This window comes from Canis lupus, chromosome 7 (genome assembly GCF_011100685.1).
Source record: "Canis lupus familiaris isolate Mischka breed German Shepherd chromosome 7, alternate assembly UU_Cfam_GSD_1.0, whole genome shotgun sequence".
In the NCBI taxonomy this organism is placed as follows: domain Eukaryota; kingdom Metazoa; phylum Chordata; class Mammalia; order Carnivora; family Canidae; genus Canis; species Canis lupus.
In genome coordinates, this window is record NC_049228.1 from 55,790,137 (window position 1) to 55,812,295 (window position 22,159).

The 22,159-nt window shown below is 34.8% G+C and overlaps 1 protein-coding gene across 16 annotated transcripts in view; it reads left to right on the forward strand.

The window, feature by feature from the left end:
* Positions 1 to 22,159, forward strand: part of NOL4 (nucleolar protein 4) — a 521,655-nt gene that overhangs the window by 330,980 nt on the left and 168,516 nt on the right. For 14 of the 16 annotated variants that reach the window (XM_038543558.1, XM_038543556.1, XM_038543559.1 and 11 more), the window contains one exon: positions 6,454 to 6,737. In XM_038543558.1, coding sequence (XP_038399486.1) covers positions 6,454 to 6,737 — 284 coding nt within the window. Of the gene's footprint in view, positions 1 to 2,738; positions 2,998 to 6,453; positions 6,738 to 22,159 lie in introns of those variants that run through there. The other 2 variants (XM_038543566.1, XM_038543567.1) reach the window with 2 other exon arrangements.

Sequence of the window (22,159 nt, forward strand, 5' to 3'; positions counted from 1 at the left end):
AAAGAATAGAAAAGTCATCAGAAGGATTTGAAGAAAGGAAACAAGAAAAATGAAAAATAAATTTCTAGGTGGCAACTACAAATGGACAAACAGTGATAAAGACAGGAATGTGTCAAGGTCTTGGGCTGGGGGAGGAATGGGGCTGCCCAGCAAAGGATCAGTTGATCTATATGTCTATCTATCTATCTATCTATCTATCTATCTATCTATCTATCTATCTATCTATCATCTATCCATCCATCTATCATCTATGTATAATCTATCTCTTTGTTTCAAGTATTTATTTAAAATCTAGTTAGTTGACATATAGTGTAATATTGGTTTCAGGAGTAGAATGAGTAGAATTTATCACTTACATATGACACCCATATAATTTGCAATTTATATGTAAATTCATCACTTACATATAACATCACAAGTGCACTTCCTAATACCCATCGTCCCTTTTTGCCCATCTGCTGCCCACTTCCCTCCAGCAACTCTGTTTGTTCACTGTAGTTAGTTATGGTTTGCCTCCCTCTCCCTTTTTTTTCTTCCTTCCCTTGTCATTTGTTTTATTTCTTAAATTCCACATATGAGCATATAGTATCCTTCTCTGACTAATTTATTTCACTTAGCATAATACACTCTGGCTCCATCCATGTTGTTGGAAATGGTAAGATTTAATTATTTTTATGGCTAAGTAATATTCCACCATACACACACACACACACACATATGTATGTATGTATATATATATACACATACATACACACCACTTCTTTATACATTCAGTAGTTGATAGACATTTGGGCTCTTTCCATAATTGGGCTATTGTTGATAATGCTGCTATAAACATCGAGGTGTATATACCCCTTTGAATCAGTATTTTTTTATCCTTTGGATAAAGGATAGCCATAGTGGCTGCACCACTTTGCATTCCCACCAACAGTGTAAGAGGGTTTGTTACCCTTTTTCTGTATCCTTGCCAACATCTGTTGTTTCCTATGTTGTTATTTCTAGCCATTCCAACAGGTGTGAGGTGGTATCTCATCATAGTTTTGGTTTGTCTTTGGATGATGAGTGATGTTGAGCATCTTTTCATGTGTCTGTTAGCCATTTGTCTGTCTTATTTGGAGAAGTATCTCTTCATGTCTTCTGCCCATTTCTTAACTGGATTATCTGTTCTTGGATGTTGAGTTTGATAAGTTCTTTTTAGATCCTAAATACTAACCATTTATCAGATATGTCATTTGCAAATATCTTCTCCCATTCTGTAGGCTGCCTTTTAGTTTTATTGATTGTTTCCTTTGATGTGCAGATTCTTATTATCTTGAAGTTCCAGTAGTTCATTTTTGCTTGCCTCCAGAAACATGTCTAACAGGAAGTTGCTATGGCTGATGCCAAAGAGGTTGCTGCCAGTGTTCTCACAAAGGCAGACTGGATTGCCTGCTTCATGTTGCAGGGTAGAGGTAGCTATGGTGTAAGATGTAGGGTATGGACATATGATCTTACTCATACATGGAACTTAAGAAATAAAACAGTTGAACATAGGAGTAAAAAACAGAGGGGAATCGTAAAACAGACTTACTAAAGAGAACAAACTGAGGGTTGCTGGAGAGGAGGTGGATTAAATGGATATGGGTTAAATAGGTGTGTATTGGGAAGGGCACTTGTGATGAGCCCTGGGTGTTGTATGTAACTGGTGAATCACTAAATCCTACACTTGAAACTAATATTACACTGTATGTTAACTAACTGGAATTTAAATAAAAACTTGAAAGGAGGGGAAAAAGATGTAGGGTATAGTCTAGCAATAGATATGCTTCCATTTTTTTTTTTTTTTATAGGGGACCCTGGGCTGGGAGAAGACTTAGAGCAGAGATCAGGAGTGACCAAGTGATGAAGGGGACTGGCACCTAAATTCCTTTTTGCAAGTAGATTTTGAAGGATTTAAAAAATATATTTTTCATTACTAAGGTACCAATCTTTTGACACAGGGTTATTTACATCTATATTTTGGAATTAAAAGTTAGCTTTTTGGTGAGATATTAAAGGGCAATTTTCTAAGGAAGCACCAAAGGACTAGAAGACTATGGTACATTTGAGAGAAAACAACAAAAAAAGCTTTTTGGACCCTATAAGCATCCGACCTGGATTTCCAGACTAAATTTCCAAGTTCCAATCTTAAAATGAAGAATATATACATATATATTTCCCTATTCATTTTGCCCAAGGCAAGGCCATTATGAAGAACTACTGAAAGTAACTGAATAAGAATGTAGGTCAGATGCTTTGGGAGATTTCAAATATATCTACATCACATTATTTATATATATATAGATAGAGAAAGGGAGACAGTGATGCATACACATATATGTATGTTTATATATTTAATTCCACACACATCATACTTGCTGTAATATTTCATTCTCTTTATATAGAGAGAGCTAACCATTGACTCTTCTGATGACATTAGACATAATTTAAACAATTAGTACTTCTAGGGTCTGTACTAATTGATGGAAGGCATGGGGAGTAGGGAAGGAGAAAGAAGAAAAAGAAAAGCTGGCTACTATGGTTAGTGACACTGTACCTCACAAGCAAGAGCCACAGCTCAACTCACTTGGATGGCCCTCTCCATAGCGCTGGATCCATCCCAGCAAAAACTAACCTCAGAGTAATGCAACCCAAACATCCAACGGCCCTCCTGATGTCACTGGATTCCACACTACCCATCGTTACATTCTGCATTCTCTTCTGTTGCTAGGTACCCTGGGCACTCTTAATTTCTAAAGCTCCAGGTGCCGTTTCCTGCCACACCCCCCCTTGGATTCAAACACATAATTTATAGTTCCAATGCTATGGTCCCCAGGCTGAAACTTGAGAGAAGCACCAGCATTGAATTGGGCCAGTGAACCTAACGGCTATACCTACAGATCTCAACACTGTACTCTTTGTGTAGCAGCTGGGTACCCACACGCCAGCAGCCACTTAGGATGGAGCAAATGATCTTGGGTAAGGAAGCAGATTTCCCCTTTAAAGCAATAAACTGATATGAGTTGGCTCTGAATAGGAGTCTCAGATTTGTGGGTTCAAATTCTGAAAAAGTATCTTTAAGAGAAAATAAAAATTGCTAACATGGTCACAAGAAATCAGACAATAAAAATGGTTAATTTAGCTTCAGTTTAATGTCTGATCACTCTTTATATTGAATTTTTCTAATACTGACATCAGAAACTTTGTTTTAGATTTTGATTTATAAAATTGTGGCATGTAACATGATTGATTCTTTTACCATTTAAATGATAAAATGTGTGAATATATATTTTATACAAATAAAGCATTTGCTCTTCATAAAACATACTGATTTACTCACGAATGAGATATGGAAAGCTGTGGAATTCAGTTACCTTGGTAACATCTGGAGTGAACTACTCTGTCTAAAAATATTTTCTCCTTTATTGTTTATAATTTATACCAAAATTATAAACATATGACTTTTATTAAAGATTCTCTTCATAGATGATAATGTTTATCTTCTTTAAAGTGTGAATAAATAGTACACTCTTTAGTAAATATGTATGATGATTTCAGACTAAAGACAGAGATGTACCAGATTTGATAATTAACTATAATAAATATTGGATTTGTTTTATGCTAGTAGAGATTTGGTTTTATTTTATTTTTTAAAGATTATTTATTTATTTGGGAGAGAAATAGAACACAAGTAGGGGGAGGAATAGAGGGAGAGGAAGATGGAGAAATAGGCTCCCCGCTGAGCAGGAAGCCCAACCCAGACATGGGCTCCATTCCAGGACCCTGAGATCATAACCTGAGCCACAGGTAGACGCTTAACCAATTGAGCCACCCAGATGCCCCTAGATTTGGTTTTAAAATGTGTGATATACTTTTAGGGTTATTCATTCTTTTAATATAAGAATGAAATTTCCTTACATAAAATGTTTAACATTTTTTAAAGGATTCTAGTACACAAATGTTAAATCACACTTTTTGTGAATTTAATAATTGGAATAATTGAGCTGGAATGTGTCCACTATGCTCTTCTTTGGACTTTTGTGGAAAGAAAGAAATAATCTGAAATGAGCTTGCATGCTCTAGCATTAGATTCGACTTCATATAAAGGATATGCAGAATTTTCTGAATTACTTATATAAATTATTGCCCTCTTTATTTCAAAAGCCTTACATATTTCATGATTAAAAGATTGTTTTTTGATTTCTCAATAGCTATGGAACATGCTAAGTCATATTATTTATGACAGGGTTTCTTTAATTCTCTTATGTATGTTTTCTTTCTGCATGAAGTCTTTTGATGAATGGGAATGTAAAAGGAATAATTTATTAGGAGCATCTTGACATTTGAATACTTTTTAACTTTTCAAAAAATAATTTTAAGATATTAAGTTCTTAAAATACTATTTTACTGAAATTCAAGCTCCATGCCCTTTGTTTTTGTTATCCATTGGAGCTGGAGATCTGGCCTTCCTCCTGGACCTTTGTCTGTCCTGTCTTACCTGTTCTTTTCTTAGGATGATTCTAGTACCCTCTTGTTCTACATTACTGCTGCTTTGACTTGGGCTTTCAACAATGCTGATCCAGAGGGCTTCTGGAGCTCTTAACAATTTCCCCTTTTGTCACCTTCATCCCATACTTCTCATCAGAATCAGAGTAATCTTTTCAAAAGACATTTTCTTTCATATCACTTCTGACAATAAAATTGTTCCTATTTTCTCCCAAGGTCCAATAAAAGCTCTTTATTATACAAAACACATTCTCTGCCTCCCTGTCTATGCTTCCCTTTCTGACTCTCTTGTTCACATTCAGCACCCCAACCTTATTTCTCACCTGCCCCACACTTTCCTTCCTCCAAGATGTTGCACCTGCTAATCTCTAGGTGGGGAATCCTCTCCCCCAACTTGTTCACCTTGCTAAGGCTTACTCATCTTTTGGAATTCAGTTCATATCCCACCTTCTTTAGAACTTCTGTTATGTCTTTACCCTTTGTTTTGGATCCAAACCTTTTTTCTCTGCGTTTTAGTTGCACTTTTTTTCCATCTCTTTTAATTATTTGTGAACTCACTGAAGGCAGAGTCTTTGTTGGCCAAATTATTTAGCCCCCTCTTGGCCAAGCATAGGTAGTCAATAAATATTGGATAAATGAATGAACAGGTGAATTATACCACTCCTTCAGAATTTAAACATTATTTTCATCAATTTAATTGATTAGAAGGCATTAAATATTGCATCCTATGAAGATAAAGCAAACTTGAAAGTGTTCAGAAATCAAAATATTATTCATGCACATCCATATTTTCTATTGTCTTCATCAATAGCCCTTAACTAAAGGAAACAAAGGTCCGTCATAATCTTTTAAAATTAATAGCAAATTCTTACCTTAAAGATGAAGTTAAGAGAAATAGAATTTTATTGTTTCATGTACATTTTGTTTCTTACTCTAATTGTTATTGATGTGTATTTTCTAAACAAGCTTAGAAAGCCAGAAAGTTTTGACAAATTTTGTTTCTTCCCTTTCTTCCCTGTTTTGCTTTTTTATTTTTTATTACTACAGTTATTTTATTTTTGTTATTAGAAAATTATATATGTTGTAAATAATAATTTACAACTTATATAATTTAAAAATCTAGTGTCACTCCAGTTAAGAAGAAATTAATATTGACATTTTAGGCTACATTTTTTTCACTCTATATGGTTATGTGTTTTCTTTTTAGAAAATTGGGATCATTTTGACCATTTTTGTAGCTAGCCTTTTCCATTTAACACTTCATGTTTCCCATTAATATTAATGGAAAATATTCAATATTTCCCATATTCTAATCATTCCAACATATATTCAGTCAGTTTTTTATATTTGGTAATTTCTATCACTTTTGAGTATTTGCTATTGTAAAGAACACTGGTATAAGGGCCTTTTTACCTGCACAGAAATGCACACAATGATTATACTCTTTAGGCTTAGAAGCCCCAAAAGTTTAATGACTGGAGCAAAGGTTATGAGCACTTTTAATATTTTGAATACGAGTTAAACACTCATAAAGCTTGAACCAGCATCTACCCCACTAGCAGGATAGATGATGCTTTTATCAGAGAATTTTCACCAAATCTGGATATTCTCACTAAAAAACAAAAACTATTTGTAAAATAATGATCAAGTTTTCTTTGTTAAATTTGCTTTCCTTTGAGATTACATTTGAGATTGAATTGTTTTCCCTATTTTTCTTTTCTTTTTTATTTTACTCCACTTCTTGTGCCTAAACATGCCTACTAGATTGTAGATAACAGTGGCTGCTTCAAAAGTTTATTTGTGAGGATAGACTACACAGGATATGTAAAATTACCACAATGCCAGGCACATATTAGGAGCTCAGTAAATGTCAGTTGAAGTAGAAGCTGAATGGCACATTAATTAAAATCAAAATATTCTTTCCAACAGATGATTCTGCTGCAGAGAGCTTTAATGGCAATGAGACTCTGGGGCACAATTCGATTGCTTCAGGGGGAACACACAGCAGGGAGATAGGAGACTCCAATGGTGACAGCAAAACTAGACTGGAACAGGATGAGCAGCCACTGAACCTGAGCGACAGTCCCCTCTCAGCACAGCTGACTTCGGAATACAGAATAGATGACCACAGCAGTAATGGAAAAAACAAATATAAGAATCTTCTAATTTCTGACCTCAAGATGGAACGAGAAGCGAGAGAAAATGGAAGCAAGGTAAGGTCACATTACAGTTCTCAGCATTTCTATGTTCATCATGAAGGTCATAAGGAGAAACATATTTATATGAGAGATGATTATTTTTGCTAAAAATATTTTAAGCAAATCCCAATAATATCTTACCAAGAAGTTTATAACCATAGGTATCCTGTGTCCATATAAGCAATAATTTTCAGGAATAACAGTGAACAAAATGGAGAGTGTTTCAGACAAAGCTGTTGGTGCTTTTTTTTTTTTTTTATCCAAATTCAATCAGCCAACATATTACATCATTAGTTTCAGATGTAGAGTTCAAGAATTTATCAGTTGCATATAACACCCAGTGCTCATCACATCATGTGTCCTCCTTAATGCCCATCACATTGATGTGTTTTTATACAGGAAATCACTTGATTTAATGTTTCTCCTTCATATAATCTTCTTATGGATCTGTCTCTGGGAGTTTGTTGATCTCAGATGTGAAAATTTAGCTCTCAGAACACAATTATGGACTCTAAAAAGATAACTATATAGTTTCTACTAGACTGATAGGTGTACACAGTAATAAAGTTTCAATTAGACTCTCAAGTTTGCTTTAGAGACCCAGGGACTTCAATCAGTAATTTATTCCCCATACCTGGGAGATGTGTCAGTGTTCTAGATGAAGCCTGCAGATTAAATAACTATTGGAACAAGTAATTTATCACAAACTGAATTATACAAATGAAAACAGAAACATGTTTCAGACATATCTAATTTTCTAGATTCTTTATATTAGAATAAATTACAATCCTCCCCATTCCCAATTGATTTATTATTTTTTCTTCTTATTTTTTTAGTCCTTCTGTTTTTATCTCTTTCTTCATACCCATTTTTAGAAGTACTGCCAGTTCTTTTTTTGTTTGTTTTTATTTAAATTTTAGTTAACGTGCAGCATAATATTAGCTTCAGGTGTACAATATAGTGATTCAACACTTCCATACATCGCCCTGTGGTTATCACAGGTGCACTACTTAATCCCCATCACCTATTTAATCCCCATCCCCCCACTCATCTCCCCTCTGGTAACCATCAGTTTGTCTTGATTAATTTATTTAAAAATTGACTTCACATTTCTATCAGTTTGAAATAATACATGCTGGTGATTTTTGTTTTGTAATTTTTGAATGCATACTTTGAACGCAGTAGTTTTATGGAATATACATTTTGACTCCCTTCCCTCCCCCCCCACTTCTTCTAAACTAGAATTGAAGAACTGATCTTTTGACATAGATTTTAAAGCAAAATGGCTTAATTTGAATTAATTTCTGAATTTGCTGAGGCACTGTACTTCCTAAATTGGCTCTATTTAAATCCTCTTGCTTGCCTGAGGGCATGTTGCTTTATCCTCTTAAGCAAGTCACTGACCTCATCATGCACTTAAGCACTACTGCCTGAGGGACTCTGCTACAACTTTTGCTGGGGTAAATGTGCAAATACGGTCTCCAGTGGTTTAAAGCCAAATCACACAAACGCAAATAATTTTGTATTCAGTAACATGATCTGAATCAAGGTTACATTTTTATAGAACAAAATACCTTTAAGTGTTCTGACCATCTACATTTTCCACCTGGTCTTTATAAATGTCCTTTTTATGCCATGTGTTTGTTGAGTATTTTTCTAAAATTATTCAATAGTTTACCTCTTCTTTATCCCCTTATTATAATGATAGAACTATGCTTGTTGGAAACACTGTTGCACATTTTAAAGAGTGAAGTTACTTTTCTACTCTCTTAAAATAAAGTTGCAAAAAGTACAGATTGTTTGGGCAATTTTGTGAGGAGCAAGATGAGAAATGGACCTGGGGAAGAGACATCCCTGGAGAAACAAAAGTTTAATAGTTTGGTAAAGGAAGAAGAGTTCCCAGAACCCACTGAGGAGTAGCCAGAGATATAGAAGAAAGATCAGAAGGATAAAGTGTATGGAAGCTAAGCATAGTCTACCTTTTAAGAAAGAGAGTGGTCAGCTCTGGTGGACAATGCTGATCTATCAAAGAAGATAAAGATAGAAAATAGTTGAGGGACGCCTGGGTGGCTCAGTGGTTGAGCATCTGCCTTCAGCTCAGGGCACATGATTTCCCTGGGGTCCTGGGATTGAGTTCTATATCAAGCTCCCCACAGGGACCCTGGTTTCTCTGTATGCCTGTGTCTCTCATGAATAAATAAATAAAATCTTAAAAAAAGAAAATAGTTGAGTCTGTGAGAACAGTTATGGAGCACATTGGGAGCAGAATCCAGAGGGATTCTTTATTCATTCCTTCAGGGATAAAAGGATATATTAAGTACCTGTCATACTTGTACTAAAGTAGTACGTAGCAGAGACTCTGCAAAGAGAGGAGTCTTTCTTTATTCATAAGATCTTTGGTAAATAATTTTGGTAAAAAGGGGTCCATATATATAGAAAAGTTTCTTAGTAAAAGTATAGGCAAATATCCATTCCTGTATTAAAACCTTGGGAGTTCAAAGTAAGAAAATATTTCTACTGAAAAAATAAGGAGGGCTTCCTAGAGGAAGTGAGTCTTGAATTTTGAAGGAAATGTAAGATTACTCTTTTATCAGGAGTCTCTTGTTGGTCACTGTAAAGGGCCTGGGATGCACAGAGGAGATGAGTTAGAGAATCATTGTCTATTTGGAGCTGGGTGGGACTTCATAGCGTGGTATTTGGGGAAGAACCCGATATCATTATGCAACATAGACCGTTAGCCACCATTTAATTTAATTCACTAAATATTGACTGAGGGACTCCTCCATGTAAGGCACTGTTGTAGGAAGCAAAAACATGGAAACGAGCAAACTAGGGTCCCAGACCCTCAAAAGCTTAAAATCTAGCAGGAGAGAGAGGCAAACCCAGGATTATAATGTGATTCCATAAGTGATATGATGGGCAAAGGCAGGGTGAAATGAGAAAAGAAAGGTAGAGCACCTTTGGGGCTATAATGATCTTAAGGTTGACTTTATGCAGAGATTAATGCCAGAATGAATGTGAAGTGTAAGTAGAAGTTATTCAGACAGAGAGGATTATATATGGTAGAGCATGTTTGAAGGCATAGAGGCATGAGAGAGCACACTTGGCATGGAGATTTGCAAGGAGCTTCACATGGCCACAGCAGAGAATACATGTGGAGAAATGGAGTATAAAGAGATTCCATCAATAAAGGTGTCATGGGTCAGTTCAAGGACTTTGGATTGTATCCCATAGGTAAGTTTAGTATGATAAGGTTGTAATCAGGTTGGAATTTTAGAAATATTATCCTGGCTACCTCAGGACAGATAAATAGGATAGGGACTAGGAAATATAAAAAAAAGGCAGAAAACTGGTTAGAGAGCTATAATGGCAATCTAGGGAGACAATAATGCAGGAATACAACAACAACAAACAGAACAGATGGCTTTTGTTCTTTTGATATTTTATTTGTGGAATATATATAGCTCCATAGATTTTATATTGCGAAACTCCTGGGAATGTTTTTCACATACACTACAGTATGAAGAGCCTCTTTCTACCTCCCATTAGGATGTAAATTCTACTATAAGAATCATGTCTACCTTGTTTACTGAGGTATGTCCAGCATCTCGCTTAATATTGGGTACATAGTAGCTTCTTGAATAATTTTGAAGAAATAAAGGTTTATCGAATGTCGTAAGCAGAGAACATTCTAGAATAAATCTAGCCTTATTGGCTTGATTGCCTAGGTGAATGATGACTCCATTTCCCAAGATTCAGGTGAGAAACGTTTGAAGAAGTAGTTTTGTGATACATAAGGTTTACTGTGCCTATGCAGTATCTATTGGATATATTTGATAGACATTGGGGACATATGTGTCAGCTCAGAAGAAATGTCCAGACTGGAGAAAGAAATGTGAAAGATTTAGAAGTGCAGCTTAAAGCTGTTGTGGTTGCTGAAATCACCTCAGAAGAGCATAGACTAAAGAGACAAGAGAGTCAAAATATATCATCCTATAGAAGAATATCAGCCCATCAAGAACAAGTGGCATAAATAGGAGTTTGTAGAGGGGGAAAAAAAAAAAAGAAAAGAAAAGGAGGAAATGAAGGCAAGCAGATAGGAGATGTTTTAGAAGCTAAAGTGTGGGGCATTTCAAAATTGGTATGTAGTTAAATGGAGTAATCCTTAGGTGAAATGCCCCAGGTCTCAACCTGGACGATGGTTAAAAGAGTTAATGCTAAGAGTTGGAGTTAAAACATGTGGCAGAAGAAAGAGCAGAAATAGTGGGAAAGTAGACTGAAGACAGTTATAGAGGCTGAATGGGAAAGTTGAATCATTTTAATTGTGAAGGAGACTGTGTCTGGAATTTTGTTTTAGGGATTCTTCTTGCAATGTGAATTTGTATGCAGAGAGCTCTTGGGTTCCTGGCTTTGGATCAATATTTGCTCTACCTGAAGCTTATCAGGTGAACTTCGTACTAAAGGTTTAGCACTCACCTGTCTAGTTAGCATTACCTTTTGTAATCCTTAGAAATAAACACTTCTTTACAAATTTGTAAAGTGACACTACCAATTTCTCTTCCAGTATTTTTCAGTCTGGCCTCTGTCATAACTTGGAGTAAAAAAGCTTAACTATATAATATCTTTGAAAAACTTAGATTTCTGTGAGTTTGATATAATCTATTTTACAATTGTACTGAGTCATATAAAACAAAAATAATTATAAAGCACTTAAAAACCTGAACAGTGACTAGAAATGCTTAAAAAGAATAGCTGAGCTGGACTATGCCATTTACCAATTGCTTATTATTATGCAAATTCACTCAGTAAACCAGTGAATCACATTAACCAATCTAAAAAATAAATATATTGCATTGAAAGAGTTTAGGTGATATTTATTTTCTGCTAGCAGATGGCCACATTTTTAGAGGACAAATAGTAACATTAGAAATCAGAAGGAAGTAGTAATGTTGTTTAAAAGCTCAGAAAATGAGACTCATGAGCAAACAATAAGAAACAAGTTATATGGAAAAAAAAAGGCTAAGAAGACAAAAATTTGGATATAAACATGTTTAAAATTATTAAGTGAGAATTAAAGCAAAATGAAATCTAACAGAGGGAAATATATAACTTAAAACAATATCATTGATTTTTTGTTTCTCTTTTAGTATCTGTGACCTAGCTGCATTATACTTAAATATGGTAAAATATTCTGAATCAGTCTCCCAAAAGACTGATGTTTCAAGCAATAACTGTGGTAGGAGGGTGATTATTGTTTGAGGGTTAATGTGTCACTGTGGTTACTGCATATTTGGTTTGGTTTTTGGCTCAGTTCCCAAGACCCTTCAATCTTCACTTTATTAAAATATTTTTCCCCAAAGTGGTCCATGAGACATTTTTTTCAGTGAATCTTTCCTTTAAATTCTTACCAAATGGGTAAGAATTGATATTCAAATTAAAGTTTATAAAATACTTATCCTAATTACCATTAAGAATTGCTATGTAATTTTATTTAGACATGATGAATGGAAGCAGCACATTTTTCTAAATATCTCTGTAATATTTAGGTGTAATGAGATTGCCTTTTAAAACATAAGAGCCATAGATTTACTTTTGGAAAAATATTATCTTGGTCTTTCTTCTGTGGATATTTCAGCTCATTATTGTTTTAATTTGGTGATTTTCAATATCTAACTTCTTGATGTTAAAGATTTGGGCATGGATCTTCTTTAGGGTAGAAACAATAGATATATTCAATGAATGTGCACACTGTGCTAGGCACTGTCCTGAGTGCTAAAAAAATTAAAAATTAAAAATTAAAAAAAGTCTCTGTCATTAAGAACTCATTTGACCAGAAAGATAGACACATAAGAAAATAAGTGTGTTATAATACAGAAATTAATTTGTATGTGAATGTGCCTTCTAGGCCTACTAATGGTTAAATAGGAGATAGACACTTGGTGAAAGGGAATAGGAAATCCTCAAAGAACACAGCATTCAATTAAGGCCTAGAAATGTTGAGGTTTGAAGTAGTGAGAGGTAAGTCTGGAATGGTTGTTCAGGGGTGTCAGACTAGGGTAGGCTATGTTTTGGCTAAAGTTCAAAGCTTGAACTTTACTCTATTTGACAGGCTTGCTTAGGATGTAGGATAGGAAAATAGCATGGTCAGATTGTGTTTTAGGGTCATTGTGGCATCTTTGTTACAAGATGGCTTTAAGTGGCATAAAAAGACAGGAAGCTACTAACAGCATGAGGTCTTGCCTTCATGAGGTAGTGGTAGGGATGGAAAGAGCAAAGAATTAAGAAATATTTAGAATATTAAATGGACAGAAAGGGGAGTTTGATTAGTTAAGGGATGGAGAGTGTGAAAGAAACTTAGAGCCAGAAGATAAAGGGTATATCATTTCTGATATTAGGATGTTATGTCAACTCTAACAGTGACAAACACTTGTGTATGCTTTCATGTTCATAACTCAAACCAACTCCATCTAGTAGGAGAGCAAGTCTTTTTTAAACATAAGTGCATAAAATCTAATGGATGCTAAGCTGTTTAACTAATATTAATTATACACATTAATTATACACTTAGTTAAGTGTTAGGGCCTGGTATTGAACACAGGTCTTCTGACTCTGCAGCCCATGTAGTTTTCACTGTACCCACACAATGGTTGATGTTGTGTAGGACTAGTTATTTCTATGTACCATATGGTGACTATGATGAGCAAACTATCCAGACAGGCAGATATTTAAAACAATTAGTGGGGCTGCCCGGGTGGCTCAGTGGTTTAGTGCTGCCTTTGGCTCAGGACGTGATCCTGGAGACCTGGAATCAAGTCCCAGGTCGGGCTCCTTGCATGGAGCCTGCTTCTCCCTCTGCCTGTGTCTCTGCCTTTCTCTCTCTGTGTCTTTCATGAATAAATAAATAAAATCTCCAAAAAAAAAAAAAAAAAAAAAAGAAGAAGAAGAAATCTAAAATAAATAAATAAAACAATTAGTGAATAGTTCCTTGATAAATGGCACATATTTGCAGTGGTGTTTATTATACAGATATTTGTTCTGCTCTCTTCTATGAGATATTTTACATAATAATATACTAGCGCCTCTGTTGGAAAACTAAGCATGTATCCATTTACTGCTTATGTGCATAAATGTAAATAAATGAGTGGTTGAATTAGAGTGGGTCCTTAAAAAGCCCTAAGGTAAATTTTAGACTTACATTTTGTTAACTACCAATTTAAAATGACATCTTCATGTATTTTACATGCATACACATATATTTACATATGTATTATATATAGATATATGGAGAGAATGTGTATGTGTTTTATATTTCATACTTATGAGTTATGTGAACTTCAGTTATGCTCATTATTGGACATATTTTTTTCCTTCTGTCTTTAGATCTTTTTTTAATCAAAAGATATATAAGAAGGATATAGTATCAAATGATTTTTTTGTAGTGTCTATCATATTTGCAACCTAAATTTAAATGTGTATAATGCTTTAGCAAAAAAATATGTGCCTTATTCAGGGACTGTTAAATTAACTACTCTGTGGAATAATATAGTTTTAAAAACCGCTTCGTTTTACAGATGAAGAAATTAAGACCTATTCAAGTGACTCTTAACACCCAGATCAGTGTCCTCCTGAATCATGATGCTGTCATGGTTACCACCTGCATATGCTTATATTCTTGATATGTTACTATAAGAAGGAAAGGGTAAAGTCAACATTTGTGAGTGCCTACTATGCATGATACAGTCTATATTTGCTCACTTCACATTTACTATATCAGGAGAATGGAGAAGACAAAGGGCTTCTAAAATTTATACCCTGAAATGTGCAAAGTGAAGTTAGATTTTAATTATCTATATACAGCAAAATATACATTTTGAATTCCCTTTTAAACATATGAGTTCAATTGGTTCACTGCAAAATCTCAAATGATCCTCCAGCCTTCAGTGCTATGTATTGATAAGTATTCTGGTTAGAGTAATACGTTATAAGTTTGGCCAAAATACAAAATAAAGAAAACTGAACAATTATTATCTTTGTCTTTATTGAATGGCTAATCAATAGCTTAAAAGAAATAGTGTTGTATTTTATATACTTTTGTATTTTCTTTCTTTCTTTTTTTTTGGTTTTGGAGTGGTTTTTAAATTTTATTTTGCCTACATATGTGTACTTGCCTGTCTTATGTTTGTATTCTGTCATTTGGAATAAGATAAAATGTTTAAAAATATCATTTGGTCTGTGGATATCTTAAGAATGATAGAGGAAATCTAAGAGAGAAAATCATAATTAATATACCCAGAAGTAACTCATACATGTCTCAAAATAGTTGGTATTACCAGGACTCATTGAAAACACCTTGATATTTACCCAAATTTGGGGAAAGAATAAAAGAAGAAATACCAGAGACCAGGAGTAATACATTCTAATTTGTCTCAATATAATAAAGTTATATTGTTTTCATTAATGTTAAATATTTGATGTCTTGAAGTACATTCCTGAAAGCAATTATCTGTAACTTTGTTATTAGTATGATTTATAAAAACTTTTTTTGAAATAAAGATCTTGGGGTTATTTGGAATCAAGAGAATAATATGAATGAGAGTTTGAAGAAAATAATTAAGTAGTAAAAAGTCATAAACTTTTCATCCCAAGGAATAATAATAATGAAAGATGACATTATTGAGTTCTTACCATCTGCCAGGCACTATTCTAAAAACTAACTCATGTAATCCTCATATAACCCAATGGAATTAGGCTTTGTTATTATTCCCAGTGTTACAGATGGGATAACTAAGACCCAATGACATCACAAATATGGTTACACTAAGAGTTTCTAGAATTTGGATTTAAGCCCCCAATCATTTTGCCCACATTTCAACGATACAATTTGAGTAGAGATCATGGGACAGGGCCTGAAAGTGAGTAGCAAATCTAACTTGGTGCTGAGACTCCCCCAGCTGCTGTTTTATGGCTCATAGTTTCCCTTATCAGAAAGCCACACTGATCAACTCTGTGACTTGGAGCAAGTCTTTACCTTTTAAGCCAGGATATTTCATTAGTAGGGATAGTAATACTTGACCTTTAGGCAATTGTGACAATTAAATAAGGCTATATGCATTGTTTATATAAGCACATAATAAATGGAATTTCTGTGATGGTTATTACTAGCTCCAGAGTTTGGGGCTTAGCTAAATCTCATAAATATTTATTTGGAAAGTTGAATATCCATTTTTTTATAGCCTACAAGTACTTACTGAGATTGGCAATTTGGAGCAGCATTTTACTTTATATTATCTAGTAAATACTACTATATTTTATTTCTCCCTTTAACCCCTTCTTCCTTCCTTATTTTCTTTTAGTTACACCTATTTTCCAGGCATCTGGAATATGTAATACATTCCCAGAGGTATTTTATAGGCATTTATTCTAAGACCTATTTCTGTGTATATATAATAGATACTCATGGAAATAGATCCTAGGATACCTTGCAATTTCTGCTTGTTAAAATCTACCTGACCCTGTTGGAATCTGTCCAATTCAAATTTCACTGCCTTTATAGTATCTATCTTGATTAACTCAGCCAGGAAAAAAAGTCTTTTCTTTTCTGAACTTCTAAGGAGAAAGATCCATGAGGAATAAGGACAAGGAGTCAGGATGGTAAGTTGTATGAGTGGTGGATTGTTTGGTCACACCTAAAGTGATTTACATGCATAAAACTTGCTCCTTACAAAATGTTTGTTGAGCAAAAATGATGCAGTGATGTGGAAATACATCCTATTAATCTTATCCTACCCACTTTCCTATACCAATACTTGCTCACATTGCCACCTAGCTTCTCCAAACTTCCCACTATGTAGTTGACTCTGACCTTAATCTGAAATGTGAGTATGTCCTGTTCCAGGCAATATGTATATGATCTTATTTCTCTGGGCCATGGATTCTCATTATATTTCATCAAAAATAGTGACTCAATTGAATAAGACACCAAAAACAAGCAACAAAATAAAAAAACAAATGAGGTTACATTAAATTTAAAAGCTTCTGTACAGCAAAGGAAACAAAATGAAAAAGCAACCTAAGAATGGTACAAAATTTTGCAAACCATATATCAGATAAAGGGTTAATATGCAAAATACATGAAGCATGAATAAAAGCTCAGTTTAAAAAAACATTTAAAAAGGAGCAGAGGAACTAAATAGACATTTTTTTCCAAAGAAGTCATCCAAATGGCCAAAAGGACATTAAAAGATGCTCAAAAGCACTTATCATCAGGAAAATGGAAATCAAAACCACATTGAGATATCTTACACCTGTTAGAATGCCAATCATCAAGAAAACTAAAGAAGATAAGTATTGGAGAGGATGTGGAGGAAGGGAAACCCTTGTACAATCTTAAAGGAATGTAAATTGGTTCAGCCACTATGGAAAACAATATGGGGTGGGTTTCCAAAAATTAAAAAAATAGATCTGCTGTATGATCCAGGAATTCCACTTCTATGTATATATCTAAAAGAAGTGAAAACAGGATATCAAAAAGATATATACATATCTCATATCTTCTATATATTAATTATGTTTTATTTATTTTACATATATATGAATATTATACAGCCATGAAAAAGAAGGACATCATGCTATTTGCAACAACATGGATGGACTTTGAGGACATTATGCTAAGTCAGATAAGTCAGACAGAGAAAGACAAATACTGTGATATCACTTATATGTGGAATCTATATATAAAAAAGAAAAGCCAAACTTGTAAAAACAGAGTAAGATGGTGTTTCCCAGGGGGAACGGGGGGTAGGAAAACAGGACAGATGTTGTTTTAGGAGACAAATTTACGGGCAGCCCAGGTGGTGCAGCGGTTTAACGCCGCCTGCAGCCCAGGGCGTGATCCTGGAGACCCTGGATCGAGTCCCAAGTCAGGCTCTCTCTGCATGGTGCCTGCTTCTCCCTCTACCTGTGTCTCTGCCTCTCTCTCTCTGTGTCTCTATGAATAAATAAATAAAATCTTTAAAAAAAAGGAGACAAATTTACGACAAATAGTAAATTAGTCTTAGAGATCTAATGCACAGTAAGTGAATATGGACAACAGTATCGTATTATAATAATCAAACTTTGAGACTTGATCTTAATTAATGCCATAACCAAAAAGAAATGACAATTATGTGGTATGATAGAAGTGCTAATTATTGCTATAATGCCAATTATATAACTATATATGAGTGTATAAAATTAACATGTTATACACAAATTTACACAATTTACACAATATCAAATATATTTCAACTAACAAAAAATAATGACTCAAATAAATTGAATTTCTAATACGGTGATTATTGAGGATAGCATCATTGAATGCTGGTAAAGGAGATATTTGGAAGTTTATGAGGTCTTGTGTTGTTATTCTCAAACATTCACACTAAATGTAAAGAGAACTGATTGGTTTTTAAATTAGTTTCACTTTGATGTTTCAGACAAAACTCTTTAAAACTTAATTTTTTAGAGTAGTTTTAGGTCCACAGAAAAATAAAGAGAAACATACAGACTCCCCATATTCCCCTTGCTCCCATACATGCATAGCCTCTCCCATTAACATCCTTACTGGAGTAGTAGATTTGTTAAAATTGATGAACATATTGATATATCATAATCACCTAAAGTCCACAGTTTACCTTAGGGTTCACTCTTGGTGTTGTACATTCTATGGGTTTGGACAAATGTACAAGGACATATACCCATCATTATACTATCACACAGACAGTTTTCATTACTTTTAAATATTCTCTGTGCTCTCCCTATTTATCCTTTTCCCTGCTTATGACAAATTTTAAAGACCAAAATTAACCAGTGATACTTATTTCTATGTTTTTATTAAGCGGGATATTATTCCTGATGTTAGCCTTCTCATCAGAGACGCCTCTAGAGTATTGAAATAACAAAAGAGGTATTAGTTTGGGGAAACCTAACTAATAGTATTTGGTAAATCATCAAATACTCCTCAGTTCCCGTATAGGCAGGGTGCCATACCAGAGATTGTGGGTGCTACAAAATTGTTTCTGAAAGAGCTACTATGTAAATGAAAACAAAAGGTAAAAATATATGAATGTTTATTATTATGTGCAAAAATGTTCTGTGAAAACACAAAGCAAGCAACTGAAGAAGATTTCAGAGAGGAAAGACTGTATGAACTCAAAGAATAAGGATAGTTGTGATAAGAGAAGTTTGAGGAGGTGAGAAGAGTTAGGTCACAAAAGCAGGAAGGCACCAAAATGACCTGGAAGCAAATAACCATGAATTTGGATGACTCAAGGGTGCATAAAAGCAAGTCAGGGGGGGGATATTTTCCAGAGCCAATCTTAATATGCTATTTGGTTTGTATCTCTTAGCGTGGGGAACCATGGAAAGACATGAGCATGAGAGCAGTACAGTGAGAGTGATCTTGGGCAGGAGGATGGATGTCTCAGTACTTCATAGAATGGTTTGAGGATGCTAGAGATAGGAGGTACAGAGAACCCTTCCACGGGAGAGGTACAAGGACCCTTCCCAGAGTAGGGGCAGTGTCAAGTTTGTTTTGAATTTACGGGGTTTTAGGTGCTCTAAGAAGGTCAGTTAGCTATGACTGGATGACAGGTAGAAATGTGAGGCCAATAGATAGTAGAAAAACCGGGAGGAAAGAAGTAGGAGTCATCTGCTGTGTCAACGGGAAGCCAGACAGGAAGTGACCAGCCAACAAACCTGAGCCTTTCTCTATGGATGAAAGAAGAGAAAACAGAAGGGATAGACATGAAACTGACAAAGAGCTGGAAAACAAAAAACCTGGCACATCCACTTCTGGAGTACAAGAAAGAGAGGTGATGGGTCATTTCAGCAGTGGAGGAGAAGAAAAAGTGAAAGAAGGCTTTGACTTGGATGTCCCTGGAGACCATCTAGAAGGCCGTTTCAGTGGAGTGATGAGAACAAAGGCAGATCTCAAAGAACTGAGGCGTGAGTCAATATATGGTTTCCTCAGAAAAAGGCTTGTATAGTAAAAGGTTTTGTTGGACTTGTATGCTTTTTAAAACTGTATGTGGTTAGAGTAATAGTGTTATGAAAGTGAAATAGAAGTTTAAATTAATATTTTAACACAGTGTCTTAACACTGATTTTTCAACTGAATTTAGCAAATAATTTTGGACACCAGTTACATATGGAGCCCTGGGAATGAAGAAATGAAAAAGACAGAGGCTGGTGCTTCAGGGGCTTCAAGAAAAGAAGGGAGACATTAAACACATTACAATGTGACAGTCCTAAGTGCAGTCACTTAGGATAGTAAATAAAACACGTGTCTGAGAGAATGACTCATTTTATTGAGTCGAGTGGTGGAAATGAAAGTTTGGGGGAATCAGAAAAGATCTTTTTTTTTTTTTTTTTTCCTGAAAATATCCCACTCTACTTGGGTCTTAAAGGAAAAATAGTTTCCAGCCAGAAAAGGGAAGAAAGATGATTTAAATCTCTGCAATTGACTAACCTATGTGGGCTCAGACAAATTACTTAATCTCTCTAACTAAATTTACTTACCCAAGAAGTGAGGGAGTTATCTTTATTACTAAGGATTCCTCATTTAGGCATCAACATATATTTGCTATTTACTATGTGCCAAGTCCTGAAGTAAAGGTTAGGCATTTGGTAAATGCAATGAGAATCAAAGGGAAAAAAAGCTGTAAAATGTTTAATGTGGACTCAGTACAAAACGAAAGTATCTATCATGTTTTGTGTTGTGAATGTAAATGAATGAAACAATGCAGAAAGTTAAGGAAATGGTAAGCAGCCAGTCATATAAAGAATAGGATGAGTGCATAATGTGTATGAGAATGATGGGTGGTGGAGTGTGCTGTGGACCCAAGGAGAGGCAGGAGAGGGGATGAGGCAGGAGCCAGATCATGAAGGAATTTATGATTTGGCTGAAAGGTTTGGATTTTATCTTAAGGGAATGAGAAGGATTTTTCAGCAGGAGGAAGACGTAATTCCACTTGCATTTTAGAAGGCCAAATAGTAGGCTCTTCAAATTCACTAAGGTGTTTGAGATGGTAAAAGTCTAGTCTTGCAAAATTGATAAAGTAAACTTCATTTCGTCTGTTGAACAAGCATGTACTGAGGATCTATTTGTGTGGTATCATGCTGGGCTCTAAGGATGCAGGGATGAATCAAGGGTAGTCTGTTCTAAAAATCTCAGTCCAGGGGGATCCCTGGGTGGCTCAGCGGCTTGGCACCTGCCTTTGGGCCAGAGTGTGATCCGGGAGTCCTGAGATCGAGTCCCGTGTCGGGCTTCCTGCATGGGGCCTGCTTCTCTATCTGTGTGTCTGTGTCTCTGCCTCTCTCTTATCTGTGTCTCTCATGAATAAATAAATAAAATCTTAAAAAATAATAAAAATAAAAATCCCAGTCCATTGAGTGAAGCAGTTACATAAATACATTAACTGCCTAAAATAAGACACATGCAATAATAAAAATATGCACTGGACTTCATACTTGCATGAAAGTTTTGGAACATTGGAAAACATCAATACAAACCAAAAGATAATCCTTTATTTTATTTTATTTTTTTTTTTTCATGGGTATTTGTACCACTCCATGATTTTTTTTAAATTTTTTATTGGTGTTCAATTTACTAACATACAGAATAACCCCCAGTGCCCGTCACCCATTCACTCCCACCCCCCGCCCTCCTCCCCTTCTACCACCCCTAGTTCGTTTCCCAGAGTTAGCAGTCTTTACGTTCTGAATCCTTTATTTTAATACTTGTTCATAAGAAGTTCACAGATTAGGTAGATTTCAAAAATACCAAAAGCAAAATGTAAAATATAATTATTTCTTCACCTCCTTCAAAAATATTATTATGCAGGAACACAATGAGTATGACAGAGTTTTCTTGGCACTCCTCTTTTTGAAAAATAGGGATAACGTTTGCTCCTATAATATTTCATACAGATTTGATAAATATAATTAAAGGATGTCTGTATTGGGAAGGACTGATTACCAGGTTTTAAATTTAAATATAAAGCATGACCATTTTCAACATTAACTTTAGTAAAGTGAGAGTGACTTCTTAATGAAAATTTCATTAATCTACAATGTTCCCAAGTCACATGGTAACTTTTAATGAGTGAGAAAGTAAATGGGGATTTAATTTACTATTTAATGTTTGTATTGGAAGTTCTTATTTAATGCTTATGTTGGAGCTTATATTTAATATTACATATTTTATGTTAAGTGTTTTACATTTTATCCATCGTTTAACATTTATTGTTAAATGAGCCAAGTTTTATGTTGGCAGATAGAAATAAAAGAGTAAAGAAGACAGAGATGGTCCCTGTTTCTCAGAGGCTGGTTGGGTCTGGTTAGGAGGACATGCTGAAATAGGAGCACTAGGAGAGGCATTGATTGGGATTCGGGGAGTCA